This window comes from Antrostomus carolinensis, unplaced genomic scaffold (assembly GCF_000700745.2).
Source record: "Antrostomus carolinensis isolate BGI_N321 unplaced genomic scaffold, ASM70074v2 scaffold2784, whole genome shotgun sequence".
NCBI classification, from domain to species: Eukaryota; Metazoa; Chordata; class Aves; order Caprimulgiformes; family Caprimulgidae; genus Antrostomus; species Antrostomus carolinensis.
In genome coordinates this window covers 73,115-96,266 of record NW_010312669.1, presented here as the reverse complement: position 1 = coordinate 96,266, position 23,152 = coordinate 73,115, and the positions used below count along the sequence as shown (strand labels likewise).

General features: G+C 34.7%; 1 protein-coding gene across 1 annotated transcript in view; it reads right to left on the bottom strand.

The window, feature by feature from the left end:
- The window catches only part of FMN1 (formin 1), a 143,809-nt gene that overhangs the window by 95,879 nt on the left and 24,778 nt on the right, over positions 1–23,152 (bottom strand). Inside the window, exon 3 of the mRNA XM_010167059.2 lies at positions 22,976–23,037. Coding sequence (XP_010165361.1) covers positions 22,976–23,037 — 62 coding nt within the window. The remainder of the gene's footprint in view (positions 1–22,975; positions 23,038–23,152) is intronic.

Below are 23,152 nucleotides of genomic sequence, written 5' to 3'. Positions count from 1 at the left end.
CTACACAACATCATCAGCAGCAGCAGTCAGGAGAGAGAAGTGAAAAATATGTGAGAGGAACAACTCTGCAGACACCAAGGTCAGTGAAGGAGGAAGTGGAGGAGATGCTTCAGGTGCCAGGGCAGAGATTCCCCTACAGCTTGTGGTGAAGACCATGGGGAGGCAGATTGTCCCCCTGAAGCCCATTGAGGTCCATGGTGGAGCAGATGTCCCCCAGTAGCTCGTGGAGTGACAGAGTGGGCTTTGGTGGGCATCTGGCATTCAGCCAGGGTCAACTCACCACAATCCAAGTAATGCATGTGTAGCTCTGTATGGCAAATACTGTGTAATATACTGTAATTTTGTATCACACAAAGAAGCTTGAATAGATATGCAAACAATATATGTTATTTCTTACAGCCATATGATCAGCTTGCATTCTAATCAATATGTTAAGATAAAGTCCAAAGTAAACAATCTGAAAATACTGGATAAAAAATGCTCCTTTTCTTAACTAGCAAGTGGAAAGGTGGGAAATCAAGTTTAAAGTCTTGCAAACATAATCAGAGATTTCTTCTGGAAACAATCCAATTTCTGTTAGTTTTACAGAAGAACCAGGACTAATATGTACAACAAACAGGTTGGATGAGGCTTTGAGAAACGTGGTCTAGTGGAAGAAGATCAGTCTTATCCAACTGACTGCAATAAGTAATAAAACAAGTTTTTATTTTAGTTACCTTACATCTCAAAACAAACCTTGTTCACAAAAATAAGATTAAGTAATATTGAAATATTTTCAGTTTACACAACTATGATAGTATTTTCAATAATATTTTCAAGAATATTTATACTAAGGTGTACTATTTATATATATATATATGTATATATATATGTAAATAATACAAACATAATCTTAATAAAGGTCTGCTTCCTGGCAAATATTTCTTCAAAATAGATGAAATGCTCTAAAATCTAACAGCTAATCAAATGGAGATCAAACAGCATGTAGTCATTCCAGGTAGGCAGAATTTAAACATTCTATTTCTGTCATATACTATGACAAGTACATATAAAGTCTATTACATTTTCTTTATTATACCACTAAGGACTAATTAGATACATTATCAACAAGTAGTATTAACTAATAAAGAAAACCAGTGTGTACTAAACTTAGGCAACTTTGACTCCTGGAAATAAGTCAATAACTAAAGATTTGTTTGTTTGGTTGGTTTTTTTTAATTACAATTTTCACTTGTCTGGGGTTTAAAACTTTTTTACATGGTACTGCCTATTAGAATGAAACCTCAGAATTCAGGCTACAGAATACTTATTGACAATCACTAGATATACAAATCTTGAAGGAACCTATGAAGAACTCAAACTAAAAATAAATTAACTAAAATTAACTAAATTTAATACATTAAATTAAACTAGGTTTAAACTAAAATAAATTTTGACATAACCTTTTTGTCATTCATTATGCAAGATGATTTCTTGACTTTATAACTGGGTTGTTCTTTAGAACTTGTGGGATTTGAATTACTTTAGAATCCTTCTTCTGATGCATTATAGATCAAATTCATACTCAGTATTTTTATTATAAAGATAAGTCACTAAATTTTGCAATAGCAATTGGTGATACAGTATATATCCAGGCAAACCTTTTCTTTCTTATAATCCATAAAACAAAGGAGAGGAAAAATGGAATCTTTTTATACTTTACATTGTTAGAAACAAATCAAACAGTGAAATGGAATATAATAGAACTATTTCCATCTCATAATTTCAAGGGGGAAATAAATGAATCAAAATCATTTTTATACTATATGCTGACACCAGAACCCTGAAATATTAAAAATATAATTTGACCACAGAGACATTTTATTGAATAGAAAATAGTCTTAGAAGTACTTGTGCACAACCTTTCCAGTTAAAATACTGTTTTCATCTAAATGGGAACCAAAGTTTTTTACTATAGAATACATATGTCTACCAGAGCTTACAGTTTTATTTCCAGGTGTCTGTCAACACTCCTTTAAAATGTGTATGATGGCTACATAATAATACCTGTGGGTCCTGGGAGGAACCAGTTTTTAGCTAAATTTAATTCTACGGGGATTTGAATAGATATAGTTCAAATTATTCAGTATCTTGTTACTGAATCATGTCAGCAATTATTACTATCATGTCGGCAGTATACCAAGTCTGTTTTCATGGCATGTCATGCACCAGACTCCTAGAGTCTTTGGGAACTGCTATTGAGATGAACAATGACCAAAGGTTATCATCAGAATGTAATTGTTTGGTCACAGCTATTTTAAACAGAATGAAATGGGGGGGGAAGTGGTAAAAAAAATGTCTGAAGGAGGGAAGGAGTTGGAAGAAGGCTGGAGGGACAGAAGATATGGGAAGAAGGTTGCAAACTAAAGCTTAGAAAGTTACCCTATGCAGCATGAATGAACATGATTTCTTCCTGAAGAAGGGTAGAGGATCTGGGAACCTATTAGAGTTAAATGTCTGTATACATTTCTGTATAAAATGAAAGCAAGACATTAAGAACAATCTGGGTGATGTTAATCAGTGCATTTTAGATACACAGGATAACAATTTTTTTCATTTGAAAAATGCATTTGCCACTCTGTTGACTTGTTTAGAAACCTGGTTTCCTGCTTCTCAGCAACATTCATACAAGAAAGTGAGGTCGTGGACGTAGATTCAACATCCAACAAACTAGTGCAAGGAACACATTTTTCTACTCCCCTGAGCATTTCACTTTCTTGCAGCATTAATCCACTCTTTCAGAGAGTGTATCAAATTAAGCCCTCAGGCCTTAGCATGCAGATCTCTGGCTTCCCATTGTGGCAATGACTCTCGCCAGCCAGTCAGTGACATTATCTAGTTTCTGTTACGTATCCCTCCCTCTCCTGTACACACACAAAAAAAACCTGATACAGGTACCTAAATCTCCATGACAGTAGAGATATACTTCTTCCTGATTACTGTTACAAATACCAGATTAGAGGCAGGTACCTTTCAATAAAACCTTATTACTATTTCCTCTTCATATTGCCAGCTCAAGAGAAAATATAAGTATATAAATACATTTACTGTAAAAGCTTTAATGCACTGAAATCAGATTTCAATAGAAAATTTGAAAGTACCTCCTGAGTACCTTAAAACTAATCCACACAGCAATACGTTACTGAATAAAATTGCCTTACCTTGTTACAATCTTTCTTGCATTCATTGGCAATATTAAATATGTAAACAATGCTAGCTAGTATGCTGAAGAACACTGTTAGAATTCAGAATTTAGAATAATTTTAGCAGACAAGGAAGTGGTCTGAAAATACATGCTAAAATTCAAAAAAGAGAGCTACAGCGTACATAGCCACTGAAGGGGCTGCTCAGTAGTACGGCAGTTCTAGGGGAAAAGAGTCTACGCAGGACAGCATATCACAAACTGAACTGAGTCAGCAACTCCATATTAGAATATATAGAAATGTAATATGCAAAAAAGTAATCCTTGTGCTCTATTCAGCTACTAAAAGTTGTGTGTATGTTCAGTTTAAAAGAAATGCTGTCCCTGTTTTCATGACCACTGCTATTGAAATCTGGAGCAACTCGTTCAGTATTAATTTACCAGGTTCAATCTACATCGCCTTTTGTCTCTACCTCACCCTTACTGAATAACCTCCTCCCTCCTTGTTTCCTTAGTTCCTTTCTGTTTCTATTGCTGGAGAACCTTTCCACTGTACCCTTAAATTTCCTTTGTGAGATGTATTTCAGATGTCCTTTTAATCCTATGCTTTTCTGACCTCTAAAACCAGCCTTCCTGGCTGATACACCTCTTTTTTCATCCCTCCATAGGCTGGCTGCTGCCACCCAATATCCATTTTGAAGAGGCTGAATAAATAGGTGGTTTGTTCCATCCCTCTCCCTGATAAGTTTATTTTGCTTCCAAATCTGCTCTTGCTTGGAATGCAGGTTTCAGCGTTTTTGCACCTCTGATTCTGACTAAATAAGGTCCATGCCTCCTTGCTATTGAAGCCTCACCAGTACAGCTCTACTCACAAATGAGTTTCTTTAATTTTTCAAGATCTGTCGGGTATCTGCCATTGGAATGGGCATGATCTATCTTCCTTAGGTAAAGTTACCTGCTGACTCTCAGTTCCCTTAAACACAGACATTTATACATAAGCTTAGAAGACCTGTATTACCCTCTTCCTAAAAATATACTACTATTAATGGGTTAAAAAAAGTCACCCCTAAAAAAAAAAGGAAAAAAAAAGAAGGAAATCACTCCTCTTGCTAGAATACATGATATCACCACGATACAAAGATGATTATGCAAATATCCAAAAGTATTGATATACTGAAACCTGGAAAATAAGTTTTTGGAATGGCTTTCTGATGTCTTCCTGTCTGTCCCCATACACCCAGTCCTCTGCCATATGACCCCAGTGACTGCCTTTCTGTACCTGCTAAGCGACTTGACACAACACAGAGAGAAAAAAGGCAAGATATATTTTCTGAAATAATGTCAATAGCTCAGCCTTGGTCCCACGAGACTCAGGAACACATGAATCATATGTTCAAAGGAAGAAAAAGCCCCAAAAATGGAATCGGCGTACCACACTTCCATTAACCATTAGAGTCTCAGATGATAAAGCATGTAATTAATCACGAAAGAAAAAGACTAAAACCTCTAATTCAGAATGTAACCTACAGGTTGTCTAAATGTCTGAAATTATAACATGGATTGACACAGGCAAATCTCAATACCAATGTGACAACTTTTTTCTGTGCTCTGATAGTAGACAGAAAGATTACAGTCTCATTTAATACAGTCAATATAGTCAATTATAGTTTATATAGTCAATTACATGCAAACAACTCAAGGTTATTTGTTGTGTCACTGCTTTATATAATGTGATTTTATATAGACAAAGACTTTCTAATCGTGACATAGAATTGCTCTGCTATGAAAAGTTTTAGAACAATTTGTATGTACGAATATGAGGAAACCATAAATCTCTATAGCATTCTACATTCAAAAACCAGTTGCTGACTTGTTATTAGCCAAGACTTATTTGCACCACAAGTTCTTAAAAAAATCCTGACCAGTGTAACAGTAAGACATTAAAAAAAAAGATCTCTAAAACACTGTTTAGAGCAAACAATATGCAGAACTTTTGCTTTGAAACTAGCAAGTTAATTCTTCACTGTTAATGCATAATATTTTTTCACTAGTGTTTACTGTGCAATTCTACTCTGAAAAGCAACTGTGTAAAAATAGCATGTCTTTAATGAGCAAAGCTGTTCCGTGTATATCAGGGACAGACGTCTTCTTTAACTGCAAAACACACACTTTTACTAGTTTTTACTCTAATTAGCCTGGAAAAACAACATAGTAGAGAGAAAGTGAGCTCCACTTTATTCCCTTCTCTGACATACACTGATTGTTACATCTAATTAGTTACTTATGCCAAGCCACAGAAATGAAAAACATGGTGAAAAAGAAGACACAAAGTATCTAAGGATACAGTTTCTAGAAGTGGAAATGTTCAGGGCAGCTCTGGGAGGGAGGGAGATTTTTTTTTTTTTTTTAAAAAAAAGGCAGAAAGAAAAAAAAAATGAAAAAAAGGTAAGAATTACTGAGCTGGCAATGAAAAATATTTTTATAGACTTTACAGCTCTTTTTTTCCTCAACAGTACTTTGGCCATCGAAGTACTGCGCATAGAAAAGAGAGGAAAAACACATTTTTCAGACAGTCTCTGACTTTTTGTTTTTCTTCATTCTAAGTAATTTCATCTTCAGTTTTTGGAAGAGCTCATACTTTTTATTCTTGTATTGTGTTGACAAAGAAAAAAAAAGTCCTTTTTTGTTAAATCTCTGTCCTTGAAAAAACATACATTTGTTTTAAAGTGTAACAACAATCAGAGATTTAGCAAAGGATTTATCAAAGAAAAAAAAAATCAAACCTGTAACAATTTACACTAAAAAAATTCCTTTCTAACAAATACCTCAACAGTTACATAGAAACAGTTATATGGTACAATGCCATTTTCAAGGGTACGCAGTAAGGATTATTCTTACACCTCACAGTAAAAAAGTAAGCTAAATGACTGACCATTCTCAAACATTCCCAGAACTCTAAATATTTGTATAGGTATATGCAAATACTCTGTATATATATATATGTATACACAATATACTCTGTATATTATGTATACAGAGCCCAATTCACTTCCTACTTTCAAAGCATTAAATAGATAGTTTTACAGAGGAAATGTAGCAAAAGTAGTTGGGAAGAAATTTGACCATAGCAGGTATACAGAACATTGTTTTTCTGTATGTTTTTGAATATTTACTCATTTAACAATTATTGGCATTTGGGTAGCTGAGAAAGAAATACAGTCATATAGCCAGTAATTTTGGAGTACAAAATTATTGGTACAGCACATCATTAAAATATGTGTAGTTACACTGCAATATACAGATTTTTTTTATTTTTTTTTTAATATCACATGCATGATTATAGAACTACGGATGACTTAAAATTCACACAACATTTTAAGCACTAATTCACTTCAAGTTTGATAATTAAAATATATACTGTGAAAATATGTATCATGTTTGATATGTTATGAAATACAATTTTTGATTTAACAATATCCGCAATTACTTGTAAAGAGTGATTTGTGATTCTTTGAACAATTACTATTTCTACAAGGATATATTATAATGAAATCCTTGATCTCAGGTTACTACACTTAAGTAAAACCTACAGATAGACACCAAGCATATAGCTATTTGATTACACATTTAAAAAATAAGATGTTATGCTTCCAACACTTAAGTTGAACAATTATTCAACTCGGAAATTAAACTTCATTTTGATAAGCCAAATATTATTAAATATCCAAACCCCAAAGCAGATCTTTAATAGCTTAACTATTTAAAACAGAATAGTAAAAAATCTCTATTTATGAAAAGGAAACCTAGATGATCAAGTTGAATATCCTGTATTAAGAATTCTAATAATTAAGTAGTTGAGTATATCAGTTACATATTTAGAATGGCTCAGAATGCATCTTCCATAAATTCCTTATTATATAATATTTTATAGCTATACTTAACAGATGGATTGCTATATTTAAAGAATGTATATTCATATAATGAGTGAAGTTGTTAAAAGCTCTGTTTCATTATAAAATGCATATTACTGTGAGCTTAAGGAAGTTGTTACAGAAGTGCAACAGAAGACAGAAAGCTTGATGCAATTACCATGTCCAGCCTTTATAAGACTCATATTTATACTATCTGAAGGTCTGACTAATGTAAAAAAGGATTTCCAGTAAAACTGCACAAGTCACCTATCTACCAGAAAGAACAAAGTAATGCCATCTACCTGGAATGCAGAATTCACTCATTAATTTCTCCTTCCTACACCACCAGTCCAGATGGGTATAAAATAAAATAAAACTTTGTATTTCTAGACTGCTATAAGAGGAAGGAGGCGGTAAAGAAGTTTTACTATGTCTTCCCTCTCTCACCTTTTTGATTGTACTGAAATAATTGGTATCATACACTTCATTTCATCTTTTTCCTTGTCGTGTCTGGAAGAAACACCATCTAACCACGATCAGGTTCCAAAAAACAAACAGGTAAATGAACAACTGAATGAATGTATGAGAAAGTAAAACCCTCAGTACAAGTAGGTATTTAAAGGCAATCTAAGGAAAAATGATTTTTGGGAAATGCACTCCGTTTGCTACTCCATCCACTGTTAGTTATGGTATTTTCTTATTCTTTGTTAGAAAAACTTCAAAACCAGCAAACTGCACTTCTCAGGATACAGAAAATCATTGAGAAACTGAAGGTATTAACATAATAATAATATCTACTCTGTCTACTGCAAAACCATTCAAATCAAGCATGGCATTTTTATAGTGAGTATTTAAATTAACATATTCTTACATTTTCTTGTATGTTTATATGTTTCTAATATTATTCCAATTCATTGTTCCAGTTTCAGTCAAAACTAGTCTTGAGGCAGCCAGTAACATGTTCTTCATGTCACTTCAGAATTAGCTTGCATTTATAACACATTTTGAATACTACTTTTCTATAGACTCAGTTCTGCATGCAAAATTAAGAAACATTTATTAACAACTTCACCTACTCTTCACTCTCCTCCCTCTGTACAGTATGTCAGTTGTATTGCCCCTTTGCTTTGCTCCCTGAACTCATTTCCTAGCAATTCCCAGGGCTGATTTTCTCTTTGTCTTTACCATTTCATATTCTATGCATATTCAACTGTATACTACATGGGAAATGTGTCCTGGCACTGACTATATCCATTATAGACTTGTTGTCACCCTTCACTTTTATTATATTACTATAAAATGATTCTTCTCATAAATTAAATCCTGTTCTTCAGCAATTTGACTCTATATATTCTTTCTGACTTCTCTTCCTCCTCTTCATCCTTTTCTAGGACCCAGAACCAATATCCGCCAGGCTACCATCCTTCCAGTTGCTAAGCCTGTCTCCAACAAGAAGCGCCTGACAAAAGATTTGCAAGCTTTGGGCCAGTGCATTTGTACATTTTGAGTCTAGTGGCTCTACAAAGACAATAAATAAGAAATAGGTGGGGGTTTTTTAACAAATACTGTAAGTTTTTTTTAAAAAATCCACAACTGGAACTTATTAAGTCAGTCTGCTGACAATGGAATATAGTGGGAGTGGGAATTGAATCCGTTCATTCTTTCACACTAGTGCTAAGATTTTAGTGACCACATAAATATAAAGGTAACAAACACGCATCCATTTTTGTCACTGTAAGAGGAGTATGAATAGCCATTGAAAACAGATCTGACACAAAGACTCTCTAGCTGTTTTCTGACCAGGACCATGTATTTCAAGGGACTATTCTGTACAAGATATAAGCCATTCCTTGCATTATGGACTGCACGCGGTCCTATATTCTTCTAAGCTTCAGCATTTCCTTTTCCAGCTGTTTGTGGACCTCCCGTTTGCTCTCCATGCTCCTCACAGAGTGATTTCCAGGTTGCCCTCAAGTTTGCTTTCCTCATCCTGATTGCCTTTTATCTGCTCTGTAACTGTTTCTGTAAAATTACATTCATTTAGGTTTTGTTTCCTGCACATATACATATCCTCCCCTCAGTCCCTTCCCTATTAATAACTACCACCCAACCATTTGAGAGTACACAAATTAACTCACTTTGAGAATTTTGTTATACAATACATCGCTTACAATAGCTCATTTCTAGTCCTTGCTTTTCTACAGCTGTCCTATTTACATGTAACTCTACTCAGATGAACCCTCTTATTAAGAGTAAATCCCTTCCCCTATCTGTAAATTCTAATCAAACACCCAGCTAGAACCCTTTATGTCTCCTTCATAATCTCTCCAAATTCTGCAAACATTATGAATTCCAATATATGGAAAAATATCCTTAATAATGTTCATTGTACTCCACTGTATACTCCACATTTATGGATCCTGTTAAGTCAACCTTAGGACCTGGTAAATGATGTACTCTACTTTGGCATCTCTGTGCCCACAGAGAAATCTCACTGGAATATAAATCCTTCTTGAATCTGATACATCTATCAAGCAGAAAATTATTAATACCTTGGATTAATGAATTTCTGGCCACAGGCACGTTTGCTATGCAATGTCATCCCTTGAGATAAATGATAGCACCTCTAAAACACTAGACTAAATACTAATTGATAAAGCCAACTGTTAACAAAATGTGCTTAAAGGGGTAAATTTCAGGTTGATAATAAATAAATAGTAAGAGTAGATAATTTAGTATTTTATGTAGATTCTATACGTTTGGTAGGTAACATAAAATTCCCTACTAATACTAAAGTTTCTGTTCATTTGAATGAATGTTTTGATAAAGAATAAAACCATGAAAATATCAAACTGACAAAAACCAATATAAGCTTGCACATATCTCAGATAAAAGTGAGCAGGGAATACTATGCCCACTAAAATTTTGCAAAGTATTTTGTCTGCAGCAGCTACAAGAGGCCGTGTAACATCCAATACATGTCATGCCATGAAGAAAGGGAGAGATCCTTGCAGAAAGTGAATGTGTGTCAATTCTTCCTAAATGTAAGCTAGCTTATGCCAGGTAAAATAAATCTTAGATGGTTTATAAAAGAGAGGTAGCCAGATAAATTGATAACTACCTGTAAACTTCAAGGAAAACTGATACTTTCATGGACAATTTCATTGGTAAAATCTCTACATATTGTTAAACTCTGTTAAACATTTAAATTCTGAAGAATGGAATGAGGTAATTCAGCATGCAACACATCAATAAACGTAAATGATATATTGCATACCACTTCTCTGAGGCCAGCTAATTAAAGAATGAAACCACACCATATGTTAAAAATTCATTTGAAACTTTTGTCGAACTAGGACCATGAACAACTAACATGCAGAATCCAAACATGGTAACAACAGCCTTTCCTATCACAAACACTATAGTTACTTCCCCACTCTTTCTCACTTGCAGCTCCTGCCTTAGTCTTAGGGCAGCCTAGGTTACTATGTCTGTACAGATACAAAAATGCTAATTTTTGTATCTGTACAGACATAGTAACCTATTATTGCTACTCAAATACTTTAAAATACAATATATAACAATATAGATCGGTATTTAAAATTGTATTTTAGTTAATCACTTGTTTTGATGACAATTTACTTTAATGAAGTTACAGTATTTCTCATTTGCCAAGGAAATTATAGGAATCATGACATTTACTGATACGTGTAATGATTTGGCATGTAAAATGTGAAAACAATGCAAAAAATGGCTGAAAAAAGTTGAAGATGAAGTTTCAGTGACAAATACTACAGAGGCAGTATGGATCCAATAAGAAAACTGATTGTAGTAGAGAGCAAGTTGTCTCTGATCTTGGGAGAATGTTTTTGGACACCTAACAGCTTTTTTATTACTGTGGCTGATTAAAATTAAAAGCCTTACTACTAAAATGTTCTTTTTGATGAGTTTTTTTTGCCATGAACTATAGACCTTGCAGTCCAGTGGGATACAAATCCTTTGATCCTGTGCAGTCACATAAATTCAAAGTCGTAAAACAACATTGAATTTGATTTTATTAGTGTGGCTGATGTTGCCAGAATTGTAATGCAACCTTGTTTTTCTTCTCTTTTCTTCCTTTTATTTTGGGAGCGGGTGGAGAGGAAAGGAGAGTTTACTGTCAACACTGCTTCACTGTATAAAGAACTAATTTCTTTGGCAACCAAATTCCAAAATTAAGCCATTATAACAGAACTTTGTAACTACATAGGAAAATAACGATATCTATCAAATTCTGCTAAGTTTCAACCAATGATTTGGTTGAAGCAAAAGTCAAAGCAAAAAGCAGTGTAAGTACACCACATGGAAAAGAGTAAGTAAAGTTATGTATCTATAGAAGGATAATAGGCAACAATTAATAATACTTCTCAATAGGAAATATTCAGCCACATAGTGCTATGAGTTTGCTATGAGAATAAAGTAACTTACACTTTTAGAAATTGGGGATTTTCATTCTGTATTAACATATTTTTTGTCTAAACATTCTAATACCTACACCGAGGAGATTACTAGCCTCTCCATCAAAACACAGAAAGTTCACACACGCAGCGCAAACAACTAAAAGATTTGGAGGTGCAGCAAGCCATTCACTTCCTAGCTATGGAAAAAAATTAATTTTCTGGGGCCTTTTTGACACCAGATTTCAAAATAACACAGAGATTTGATTTTACTTTAAGGAAAACAGTCACCTAAACCAGTAATTCTCTGATGCTGACAATTATCACATTCCTCATGTGTTATAGAGGGACCTCAACACGTCAAAACAAATGGATTCCTTGGTGAAAAAGTCCTTCCTTCAGCATAAAATATTTCATACTGCAAAAAATACTACCCCTTTCCCTATAGCTAAGGAAATTAAGGCAGTGGTTAATTCCACATTCAGAAAACAACAGTTTTTGTTAAGTTACACACTTTCTACAGACATAAAAAAACCCTATTCCTTTCATCATAACTTCTCTATAGAAAAGATTTTTCCACATTGACAATATAATACAGGCCTCAATTACAATGATTAAAGAGAAAATCCAAGCTGTAGATATCCTTGTCAAGGCAAAGTATAAGAGAAGATCCTCCACACACAGGTTATCTTTCATTGCTTCTATCTTAGTTTAACTAGGAAGCTTCCAATTCTGCAGATACTATCATGAACTTTAGTGGTACAAAGACAAATCTTCAAATATTCACCAATCAGGTAGCATTTAGAAGAAAACCCCATATTGTGTTTCTAACTAGTCTTCTTTTTAACACTGTAGAGATGTTTATGCTACATTTAGCAGATAAAGATAGCAGTACACACACCTAAGATATAGCTTACAAAGTCCAGAGATTCTACCTGCTTAAACAGAAGTATAATATTAATTATGGAAATTACTCTGTAATTGTGTAAAAGACATACCTACTTTAAACTAATGTATACTACATGCTAATTATGCATCATCATATTCTAGACATTCCTATTATAGAATTTAAAGAAAATATTGCACACACAAAAATGTGTTAAACAAACAACCTTGGTCAGTTACTCAAAAGGGAAAACTACAAGTGTGGTTGCCAGAGCACCTTTAATTTTCTCCCTTTCCACCAATGTTTCCCTGTAGCTCAGCTAGGAAGAAACTTTCTCTTTGACAGAACCAGTATCTCACTCAGTGAACATGATGGGAGTTATTCCAGACAATAATTAAAAACCGCATCATGAAAAAGTTGCAAGCTTTTAAGACTTCAGCATTCTGTGTGCTGAAGCTGAAAGGTATATAATGAACAAAGCACGGAACCTCAAGAAGAGACACAACATTGTAAAATCCAATTTATACCTATGAAACATCCTGGAAAATTAAAATGTGTGACACTGGAAAATCTGTAATGAAAGCATCTATATTTAGATCACATTTTGATTAATAAACAAGGGATGGTGTTACTGACCAATAAAATAAAATCAAATGCTGAACAGACTGCATTCATTCTAGGATACAGATTCTGGGGAAAATTGTCCATTTACAAGCAAAACCTGTATCATGATGCCCAGATCCAAGTCTCTGCAATCTATCTCCTACAGTTTTCTGCCTTAACTTCCAGACTACTTCTTTTCCCCCTCCAGCTTGCCAGTGTCGTCCTAGTATCTCTACTCACCATTCTCTACCTAAAGCCCCACCTCTCACATCTTCATACACCCTTACAGCTCTTGCAATCTGCTTCAAACTCCAGTGGCTTTTCTTCCACATTGCCTCATCATCAAAAAGGGGATAAGGAGGTGCTCTCAGCTTCCAGTTTCAAAGCATCCTTGGAAGGGTGATCCTCACCTAACCAAGGGTAACTTGGGGGACCCATTAATCAGTGGAACTTAGTTTTGCCCTAATGTTATTTTATAACAACTTTAGTGGCTTCATTATCTTTGGTGGCTTTGTGGAAACGGCACATTAAAAATCTCGTCAGCACCAGAAAATGTAATAGGTACAACGAGCATTAGATTTGCAAAGCCAGAAGCTGCTAAAATCTGAAGTCTTTACCAAGCATGAGAAAAAACAGTCTTGTTTCTAAAGTCTTAACTTCCACCTTCAGAGATATTTTCCCTCTATCAGCAAAACTCCTTACCAAATTTGTCCTGTTCTAAAAACAGGAATGTTAGAACTAGAATTTTTAAACTACAGAAAATTATGTATTTGATTCAGAGAAATAGCTTACAGTTACTAGATTCAAACAAACATCTGGTGTAGTAAATTCCAAAAAGCAGGTAATTTTGGCAAGGAGGCATGGGAATACATGTTTTCAAAATCAAAATGGTAAGATAACATTGATACTACTTAATTTTTAGTGGCTTTTATATTCCCACGATCACATTTCACTTAATTTCTCTTGTAGACGATTGTTTCCTATGCTACAAGAGGTCTTCCGAATCTGCCAAAATAAAATGTCATAATGTTCACAGTATGCCTTCTTACTTTATTCTCCTGAGTGCATAACATATTTACTCAAGGTGACAGGATAAATTAACTTTCACAAACCACAATAAATGCAGGGTTTTATAATGAATTTATTAGGGATACAATGAAATTATTCTAAAAAAAAGCAGAGTGTTTTGTAATGTGTCTAAATTTAAGCAGAAGCTCAGTCTTGATGAAGTTTTAAAGCTATAAATTATCTTGTTAATCTCTATGCACATTTTAACTATATAATACTATGTCAGTGTCCATGTGCTGAAACAAAGTTAGAGAGATTTTCATTGTATTCAATATACAGAATATGAGCTGTGGTAACTTCTTAAATAAACAGGAGAATCCTTGAATCAACATGTGGAATTAACAGCATTCTGCGGATGACATGAAGTCTAAACAATCCAAGTTCTTACAGTGAAATTGTATTGATGAAACTAATAGAGCGGCAATGTAAGACATGGCAAGTAGCTGTGAAAAAAACCCCAACAAAACAAAATAAAAGAGTCTTGGACATTCAAGCTAACTGATAAGAAAACAATCACAATGTAAAGGTATGATTAAAGGAAAATAAGGATGAAAAGCACCCATTGCATCAAAAATATGGAAAATAGGAAGTCAGTGGAGGAGAAAGGGGAGAATTTTGCTTAACGTAAGAGCACAGCAGAGATACTTAAAACATCACCAAAATTTTGTTTGTGAAGTATGACATGAATATAGGCATTATAATGTACAAGTTTTTAAAATATAATTAAGCACTGAATTGAGGAATATCTTCATACACCATGAAGAATCATTCCAAGCTTCCTTTCTGAATGAAGATGCAATTGTCAACAAGTGGTTCCAAACAGACTAAAGCACTTCCTGCTAGCTCGTTGTGTGCTTGTATGCACCCTGTAGAAAGTTACTGTTTTATCTGTCTTGTCCTTTGCTAATAATATTCCCTAGTCTGCTGCTCCACCTTCTCTAGCACCGGCCATGCACATTCCTCATTACAGGCTGGTTTTTCTCCTGCTGGGATTTTTCTTTTTCAGGAAATACATACTTTAAAGATAACCTTGCTCCCATCATCTGAGAGCCTCAGGAGCACTGAAATTGATATTTTAGTACAATTTCATAGGATTTCAGTCTCTCTGTCTCCTATTTTTTATGCTTTTCTCCATCTTTATGTTTTCACTGTCTCGCACTGCAGTGAGGCTTCACACTGAACAGGAAGAATCCCTTTATGAGGACAAAGTAGCCAAACAGATTCATAAAGACACACAGCACACACACAGTGGTGAAACCATACATTTAGCAGCCAAGCACAAAAGACTGAAACATTTCAAGTTAGGCAAGAGTAGTATCAATAATTAAGCACAAGCTGGGAGACCTTCATCAGTAACACCACATGGAAATGCTGAAAAGCCTCAACAGCTCATTAGGAAAGACTAGACTAATAAACCCTTTGTGACCTTGGCTGCACCTTTGAGCTGCGACTCCACCAGACAGAAGCATACACAATGCAGATTTTCTTCTCTTTGTGCATGCTGGGACATGAAAATTCAGGGTAGAACACACAAAGCACCTAGTCACCTTACAAATGCATTTAATCTTGTAAAGGTTAAAAACAACAATCTCAGCATCCTGAAGCAAAAGTTTATTACCAAAAGTCAGTATATTATCCACTGCTGAAATGTTGTTTTGTTAAGTACTGTGGCATATCAAAGCTTTCAACACTACTCATCATTGGCCCCCATATTTTAATAACAGATTTCAAAACACAGTGACTTCTGACCAATTGTGAAAACCCTATCCGATGCCAGAACTCACATATGCACACACAAAACGGGGAAGAAAATAAAAATAAAAATTCCTTTTTTCCAGGAAGGAATGATAAAGATCCCTACCTAAGAGCATTCAGGTCAGAAATTTTTCAGTTGAATCTCTTCCAAAAAATTCCACTTTGTTGTAATAGACTATTTACAAAAGAGAAGATTTAGACAAATTCAAATATTTTTAAATGTTTTGATTTGGTGTTAAAGCATCTAATTTCTGATGTTCTTTCTAAAGCTGAAATGAAATTTCACTTTTACATATAAGAAAAAGACATTTAAATTGTGAAAATAAAAGTGAAATTACCCATTTCTAGAAAATAGTTTTTTTGATAAGCATTCTGGCATACAAGAGCTTTCAGCACTATTCACCATTGCCTCCCACAGTCGAATACAAATTCCAAAATGTAGCAAGGAGAAGCAGCACCGTTTGTAATACTCGTGTTATAATTAGAGAGCAATGGAAGCATTCAGAAAGGGAAGCACACTAACCATGAGGGGAAAATGAATGGGAAAGTGATATCACAAAGGGCCAGGGAAGGACTTGTGAAGCACGAGAGACATAAAAACAGATTTGTAAAAGAATGAAAAGATCATCACATAGGTAAAGCTTTATTACTTCACTCAGTAACTGAGAAAATGTTTTTATGACTTTGTGGTCTCAGTCAGTACGAAATAGAAATGAATAATTTGGAAATTATCAGAAAATTTTGACTAGTGCTATGACTTTCCCTTTAATATTCCTTTTTCTTCCACATTTTAAAAACTTTTTCTGTGGCACTTTGAGGCACTAGCCTTTAATCTCAATTTATGATATGAAATAGTTTTCACAGTTAAGCGAGCTCTTCTGTGAAAAGGAAACAACTTTCTACCCACTTCTACATTTCAGCTCTTGCAACCTTTACAAAAATGCAAACATTACTAAGGAGACCACAAAGGTCACTACAAACACCCCATGATACATTCTTCTCTAAATGAGGCTTGCCTGTTCTTTCATAATGTCATGGGCAGTTATACAGCAACTGCATTACCATTCACTATTTCTTAAGTTTCAGTAATATAGTTCATAGTTCATAACTGTGAACACATGCAACTACTGGAATTTCATTCCAAAATTTGCAACGAGATACTTCAAGAGATGTAGAAATACTATTTTATTATAGAATATTTACTGTATAATTTACAAGCTATCTATAGTTTATATTGCATTATTATAAAACATTATTTCTTATAGAATATATTATATAATATGAATCATATAATATATATTAATATTATTATAAAAACCTGCGATTAATGGCTAAAGACACTATTATTCTCAGTTTGGGAACATGTAAAAGATGTAGCGAGTTGGTGGAAGCCTAACGACCTGTATCAGAGAGAAAGATCCATGCATAGGGTACAGAGTCATAGGACAGCTTAGGACTTTTATTCCATCTTCCAAAAGAAGTATTAAACTTACATGTAACTGAAGACTAAGGGATATTTGGTGCCCTTGTGCTAAAGGGAAGAAAGGGAAATCGGGGAGTGGGGGGGAAATGTTTTTACTAATTTTATCAAATAAACTTATGGAAAAAAAAAAAATATGCTGCACCCTTGTGCAGCTATGTATTGGATAAACGATTAAGTACTGCAATCAGAATATTGCCTTCAAGTTAATTCCTTCCTTTCAGAGGTCAGTAGTCCACCATATACAATATTTTGATTTAATGCTAAGTCAGTGTTATCTACTTGGTTATTAAATACTGTGGACTTGGTTCAGTAGGGAAAAATACTATTAAGGTGATGACAGCTACTACTTATCTATTGAGCAACTTCGATTCCAGTTCCATAACGTGCAAGCTTATTTCTCACCTAAAACTAAGACTGCGCTAGATCCACAAGCAGCAGGCAGGATGTTACCACCACACAGACTCTCACAGCTTAGAAGGAAGCATGAAATTTGCACACATACAGAGAAGCTGGGACGTGCTTTGGGATCTTCTTCTGAAAGACTTAGCTGACATCTAGTGGCAGGAGCAGGAAAAGTGAAAAATTCAACAGTGGAGAACAGAAAATTTAATGTCTTAAAAACATATTATTCAATTTTTTGTAAATAATAGTTGAAAAATTTCAAGAAATGCTTTGAACACAGCAACTAGCAAATGTATTTTGCTATTTTTTTAGGGGCAATAGGTGTAAGCTGGAGCACAGGAGGTTCCGCTTAAATTTCAGAAGAAACTTCTTTACAGTGAGGGTGACGGAGCCCTGGAACAGGCTGCCCAGGGACGTTGTGGAGTCTCCTTCTCTGGAGACATTCAAGACCCGCCTGGACGCCTTCCTGTGTGATCTCATTTAGGTTCCTGCTCCGGCAGGGGGATTGGACTAGATGATCTTTCGAGGTCCCTTGCCATTCCTAACATCCTTGATTCTGTGATTCTGTGATTCTGTATTTAAAGGTAAACATTATCCTTTCAAAAGATTAACTTCATGTGGATGATTCAGTTGAATTATGTGTTAATGAACCCATTAAGAGGTGTTATGAGTTAATTCTGATTGTTATGCAATATAATATGGTACAGATTCATCAATAATTTACTTGGTATAATAAATATTGTCATTTAATTTAATTAATATGCACGCTACATGACTAGAATTGATTTCAAGTTAAAAAAAGGGAACAAAACTTCAAGTTACTGTGACAACATAAAGATGACAACATAAAATAAACACAATACTGTCATTCACCCTCCTTATCCAGTGATTGCTTTACATCCTTCAAGACTGGTACATTTGCTGCAACTTCAGCTGTCTACAGAATCAGCACCAACACTTTCATACTGGTGGTATGGGCAAGTACTGGTTGTACCCTGGGTATTCCATATGAATCTTAAAGAATAAAAATCCATTAGGAATTTCATTCACATAATCAAGGAAAAAAAGAAATGTTTCCAAAAGAAACAGTACCAAAAGAAACAGTAGAGAAGTATAGGACACTTCCTATTGCTAAAGAGTAAACAGATCTCTCACTTATAAGCCACTATATACAGGTTGCAAGGGACAGATTCTGGATAGCTTTGCTTACTTTCACCTTCAGAGGACAGTTTAATAATTTTTTTAGAACCTTCCCCTACACATACCTTCCAGGGGTCTTTCTGATTTTTCTAGGCATTACAGAATCACAGAATGACGGAATGGTGGGGGTTGGAAGGGACCTCAGGAGATCATCTAGTCCAACCCCCCTGCCAAAGCAGGTTCCCTACAACGGGTTGTACAGGAAAGCGTCCAGGCGGGTTCTGAACATCTCCAGAGAAGGAGACTCCACACGCTCTCTGAGCAGCCTGTCCCAGTGCTCCGTCACCCTCACAGTAAAGAAGTTTTTCTTTAAGTTTGTATGGAATGGAATAACAAAGAATAAGGGTCTCACTCCTAATCTTTTACAGAGAAGGTATGATGATCAACCTTCTCCATAAATAAAAGACAACAGATCTGGATCAGCTTGCAAAAGAACTGGTTCAGAGACATTTCTGTCTGTAGGTTTCTTCAGTGCATAGTACAAAATCACATTTCACCCAAGCATTTACAATAGCTGGGATAACTACCACCATATTTTTCTGTTATACCCTTAAAAAATAAAATGTAACAAGTTATTACACTAAATCATTACACAATTTTACTTCCCTATACATTCCCATATTCCATATGTACAGCAGTATGTAGTAATTAATATTTTTTTTTATCTTAAAATGTAGCTTTTCCTTCCTTCAAATAATGAAAAGCCATAAGAAAGAGAGTAAACAGACAATGTCTGACCTTCTCCAATGCATTCTATTTTTACCAGTGCAAATGCTGGTAACATAAAGAACGAACAAAAATCATATCCCTTTGCTGTTATATTTAAATATTACAGACTGAAGCAATTTCAGGGGAAAACAGTAATTTTTAAATGCATCAAAAAAGTTGGGAAAAAATCCTTTTAAATTGAAGACAAAATAATAAGGGCTAACAACAGAGATGAGGAGAGCAAACTTGTGTTCTTTAAAATGTCTGAACATCAGGGACACAGGAGAAAGAACCTCTTAAAGTAGACAGGCTATAAAAAAAAGGGGGAAAAAAAAGTTTGAAATTATACCCTTTCACTTAGAAAACTACTGAAACACAGAAACAGAACTAACAATTTATAAATTACCAAAGCAGAAGGACCATGTAGCAGCATCTAACTCAGATTTCACCCACTATGAAAAATAACATGCTGCAGTAAGATCTGACATTCTCCTCACAAAATTAATAACAGTGTTAACCTTCTTTGGACACAGGGCATATTAAGAATATAGGAATCAAATATTTTCAGATTAAATGTCTTTTAGATTATGAGTCTGGCACTATATAGAAATTTTCTCATGGCATTCTATATGTTCCTGAGAAATAAACAGCTCCAAAGCAGCCCTACAAACAAAAAGGATGCATCTCTGATGGGTCACATTCTAGTACAAGGAATCAATTGTCGAGGACACCCAGAAGCAGCACAGGAACGCTGCTCAGATGGCACAGCATTCAGAAGTCACAGAAGCATGTGATACTATAACTTATTGATGAGTACTGCACACATAGCCTGTCTGCAGACTCTGTTTCAGGAAACCCTTAGAACACTAATTGCTGGCAATGGTATAGTAGGGCAACATTTCTCAGTAATTTAGTCACTATGCATCTTTTATGAACCTGATGCTTTACACCAGGCTGGGCTGAGGTTCAAAAATCAAGCAGCACACTGTTAGGAAGGGGCATGGAGGCAGTGGTAGTAGAAGCAACAAGGAAGAGACAATGAAGACGCTCAGGCTTGCAAAAAAAAATCAAATAAAACCAGAAAGCACTATACAGGAAGAAGGCATTACCCTTACACTCTGTATTTTTTTTATGTGTTTTCTAAGCACCCACTGCTGGTCACTGCTGGAGACAAGATACTTGCTTCAAATGGCCTTTGTATAGGAAGTTTTTATGTCCTTCAATATGGTAAAATGAAAAATTACATTATATCTCAGGAATCATCAGTCTTACAAACTTACAAACAGAACACTGTGCGAGGTTTCCTGCAACTTATGAGTAACTCCAAAATGGAAAAGCAGAAATCTTGTTTGAATTATGTCTTGCATATAATACATGTAAGTATTATTTTTCTGAATCAATTATTTTTCTGATCATCATGATGTAGACCTTACACTTCACTGCTGTTTCATAAAAAGGTCTACAAAACACTCATATCACCTTTTCGGGTTTACCTTTGGAACTACATAGTGCAAGATAAAACAGTAGCAAACATGAAAATAATCACCAAATGCAGGCAACATAAGAAACCATGATCTGCAGGACATTGCTGCTAAGTCTTCTACTAATCATGGACAGCAAATATTTGCATTTTAGCTCATTTCTAATGATATTTACATACATATACAAAATGGTGAGATATTATGGTGCTGAAAGTTACATCACAATTTCACTTTTCTGGAAACAACTCACAATTTCCTTACTACTAAATAAGATAACATATAAACACAATTAATCATTAAGAAATTATAATACTTGAGGAAAAAATTAATCCAGATAAAAAATAATAATCTGATTTAAAAGACAATGTTTATATCATTCAAAGTTATGAGCAGCAAATAAATTAATCTACTTCTACAGTGTCTTTCCAATGTGCTCTTATGAAAAACAAAAGGTGGAAGGCGAACATTCTTTTAATGAAAGGTGAAACTGGAGAGTGTGCGATTTTTCATGGCTGCCTGACAGTATCTGTCTGTCTCCTCTGCTTCTGCTCTTTCCAGGGTTGCTGGAGATGCACAAACACATTTTTCTCTCTCACCAAGACTATGTATTCTCTGAAATACCCTCTCAAAATGAATAAAGCCTCCTCGCATCCATCTACTGTTCTTGTGTGGGAGAGTTATGCTATTCTTTGTAGGAGTTATTAATATTAATAATATTCATTGCACATGACTGTTGTATTTATTTAGTGCTAACCTGCATTTCCCTGTGGCAAATTTTAAGAGATGCTGCACACACCAGAGACTCTTTGCCTGTCCTGTCCACTCCTCAAGTGGCTACCGTCATTCCACCCCTGTCTACTCAAAGATCTCAACCTCTTAAGTTTTATGTCCATTATGTTCTGGGACACAAAGACATAAATACTCTGTGTAATACACATACTGTACTTGTACTAGTCTGATGATTGCTATATGTGATCTGTCTACACAGTCGATGCACCAATATGCTGGATTATCAGACTCCCTGTATTAGTAAATTTGACTTTTTTTCCATTCTATTTGCCTTAAAGATGACAAAGAAAATAAATGCAGAATGTTTTGTACTTGGTGACTTGTACACTAAGGATTTAGTGTATGGACCTATATTAGAACATAGTGCAGCTGTGCTTAAGAATGTATCACAACTGGTGAGAGAAGAAAGGTGCTGTTAATTTTTCTTTAAACTAGGACCGCTCAACAAATTAACTTTAAGTTAATACTGCCATTTAAGTTCCTGCTTTTATAATAAACACAGTTCCCTGTAATATTTCACTTTGCTTATCAGAGTCAATCATGCCAAGGGAAAGTGAGTTCTAATATTAAAGTTTGTTATTTCTGATTTTGACAATTAGATGGTTGGTCAAGTTTACACTCACAAAACCAGACATAAATAAAGAGTATTCAATGCAAAATTTCAGAGTCTCACAAATGGAATTATTATGCTTATTTATCAGTCTAAAATTACAGAAAACTGCTTCTACAGAAGCATGCTTCACTGAGAAAGCATTGAGTAGCTGAATACCAGTGTCTTAATATAATAAGCAAATATAAAAGTAATGCACTGCTGAGTTAGAGGGAAGAATTTAAGAGTACAACAATAACCAAAACTATAAAGAGGAAATGTAAAATTGCTTTTTTGCCAACATATATGAGCACATGTATGGATTTTATCTAGTAACTGAGTTGATGAGTTGGCAGTCAATTGAAAACAACTTTTAGAAAGAAACAAATTTTTAACATTTGATGGAAAGTACATGTTGCACAACTTAAATCTGTAAAATGCACTGGAGTCAGAGAAAGAAAAAAAATAATTACAAAAGTATACCTTTAATGTTTCAATTTCTTCTTTGTGTTCTCTCTTTAAATGCAAAATGGCAGCTTGGTACTCTGTGAAAATAAAATTAGTACATTCCATTAGAGCCAGAAAACAATGTGCCATCTTCAGCACAGTATATTACATACAACACCACTGGGTCCAAAATGTAGATGTAGGTTATCAAAT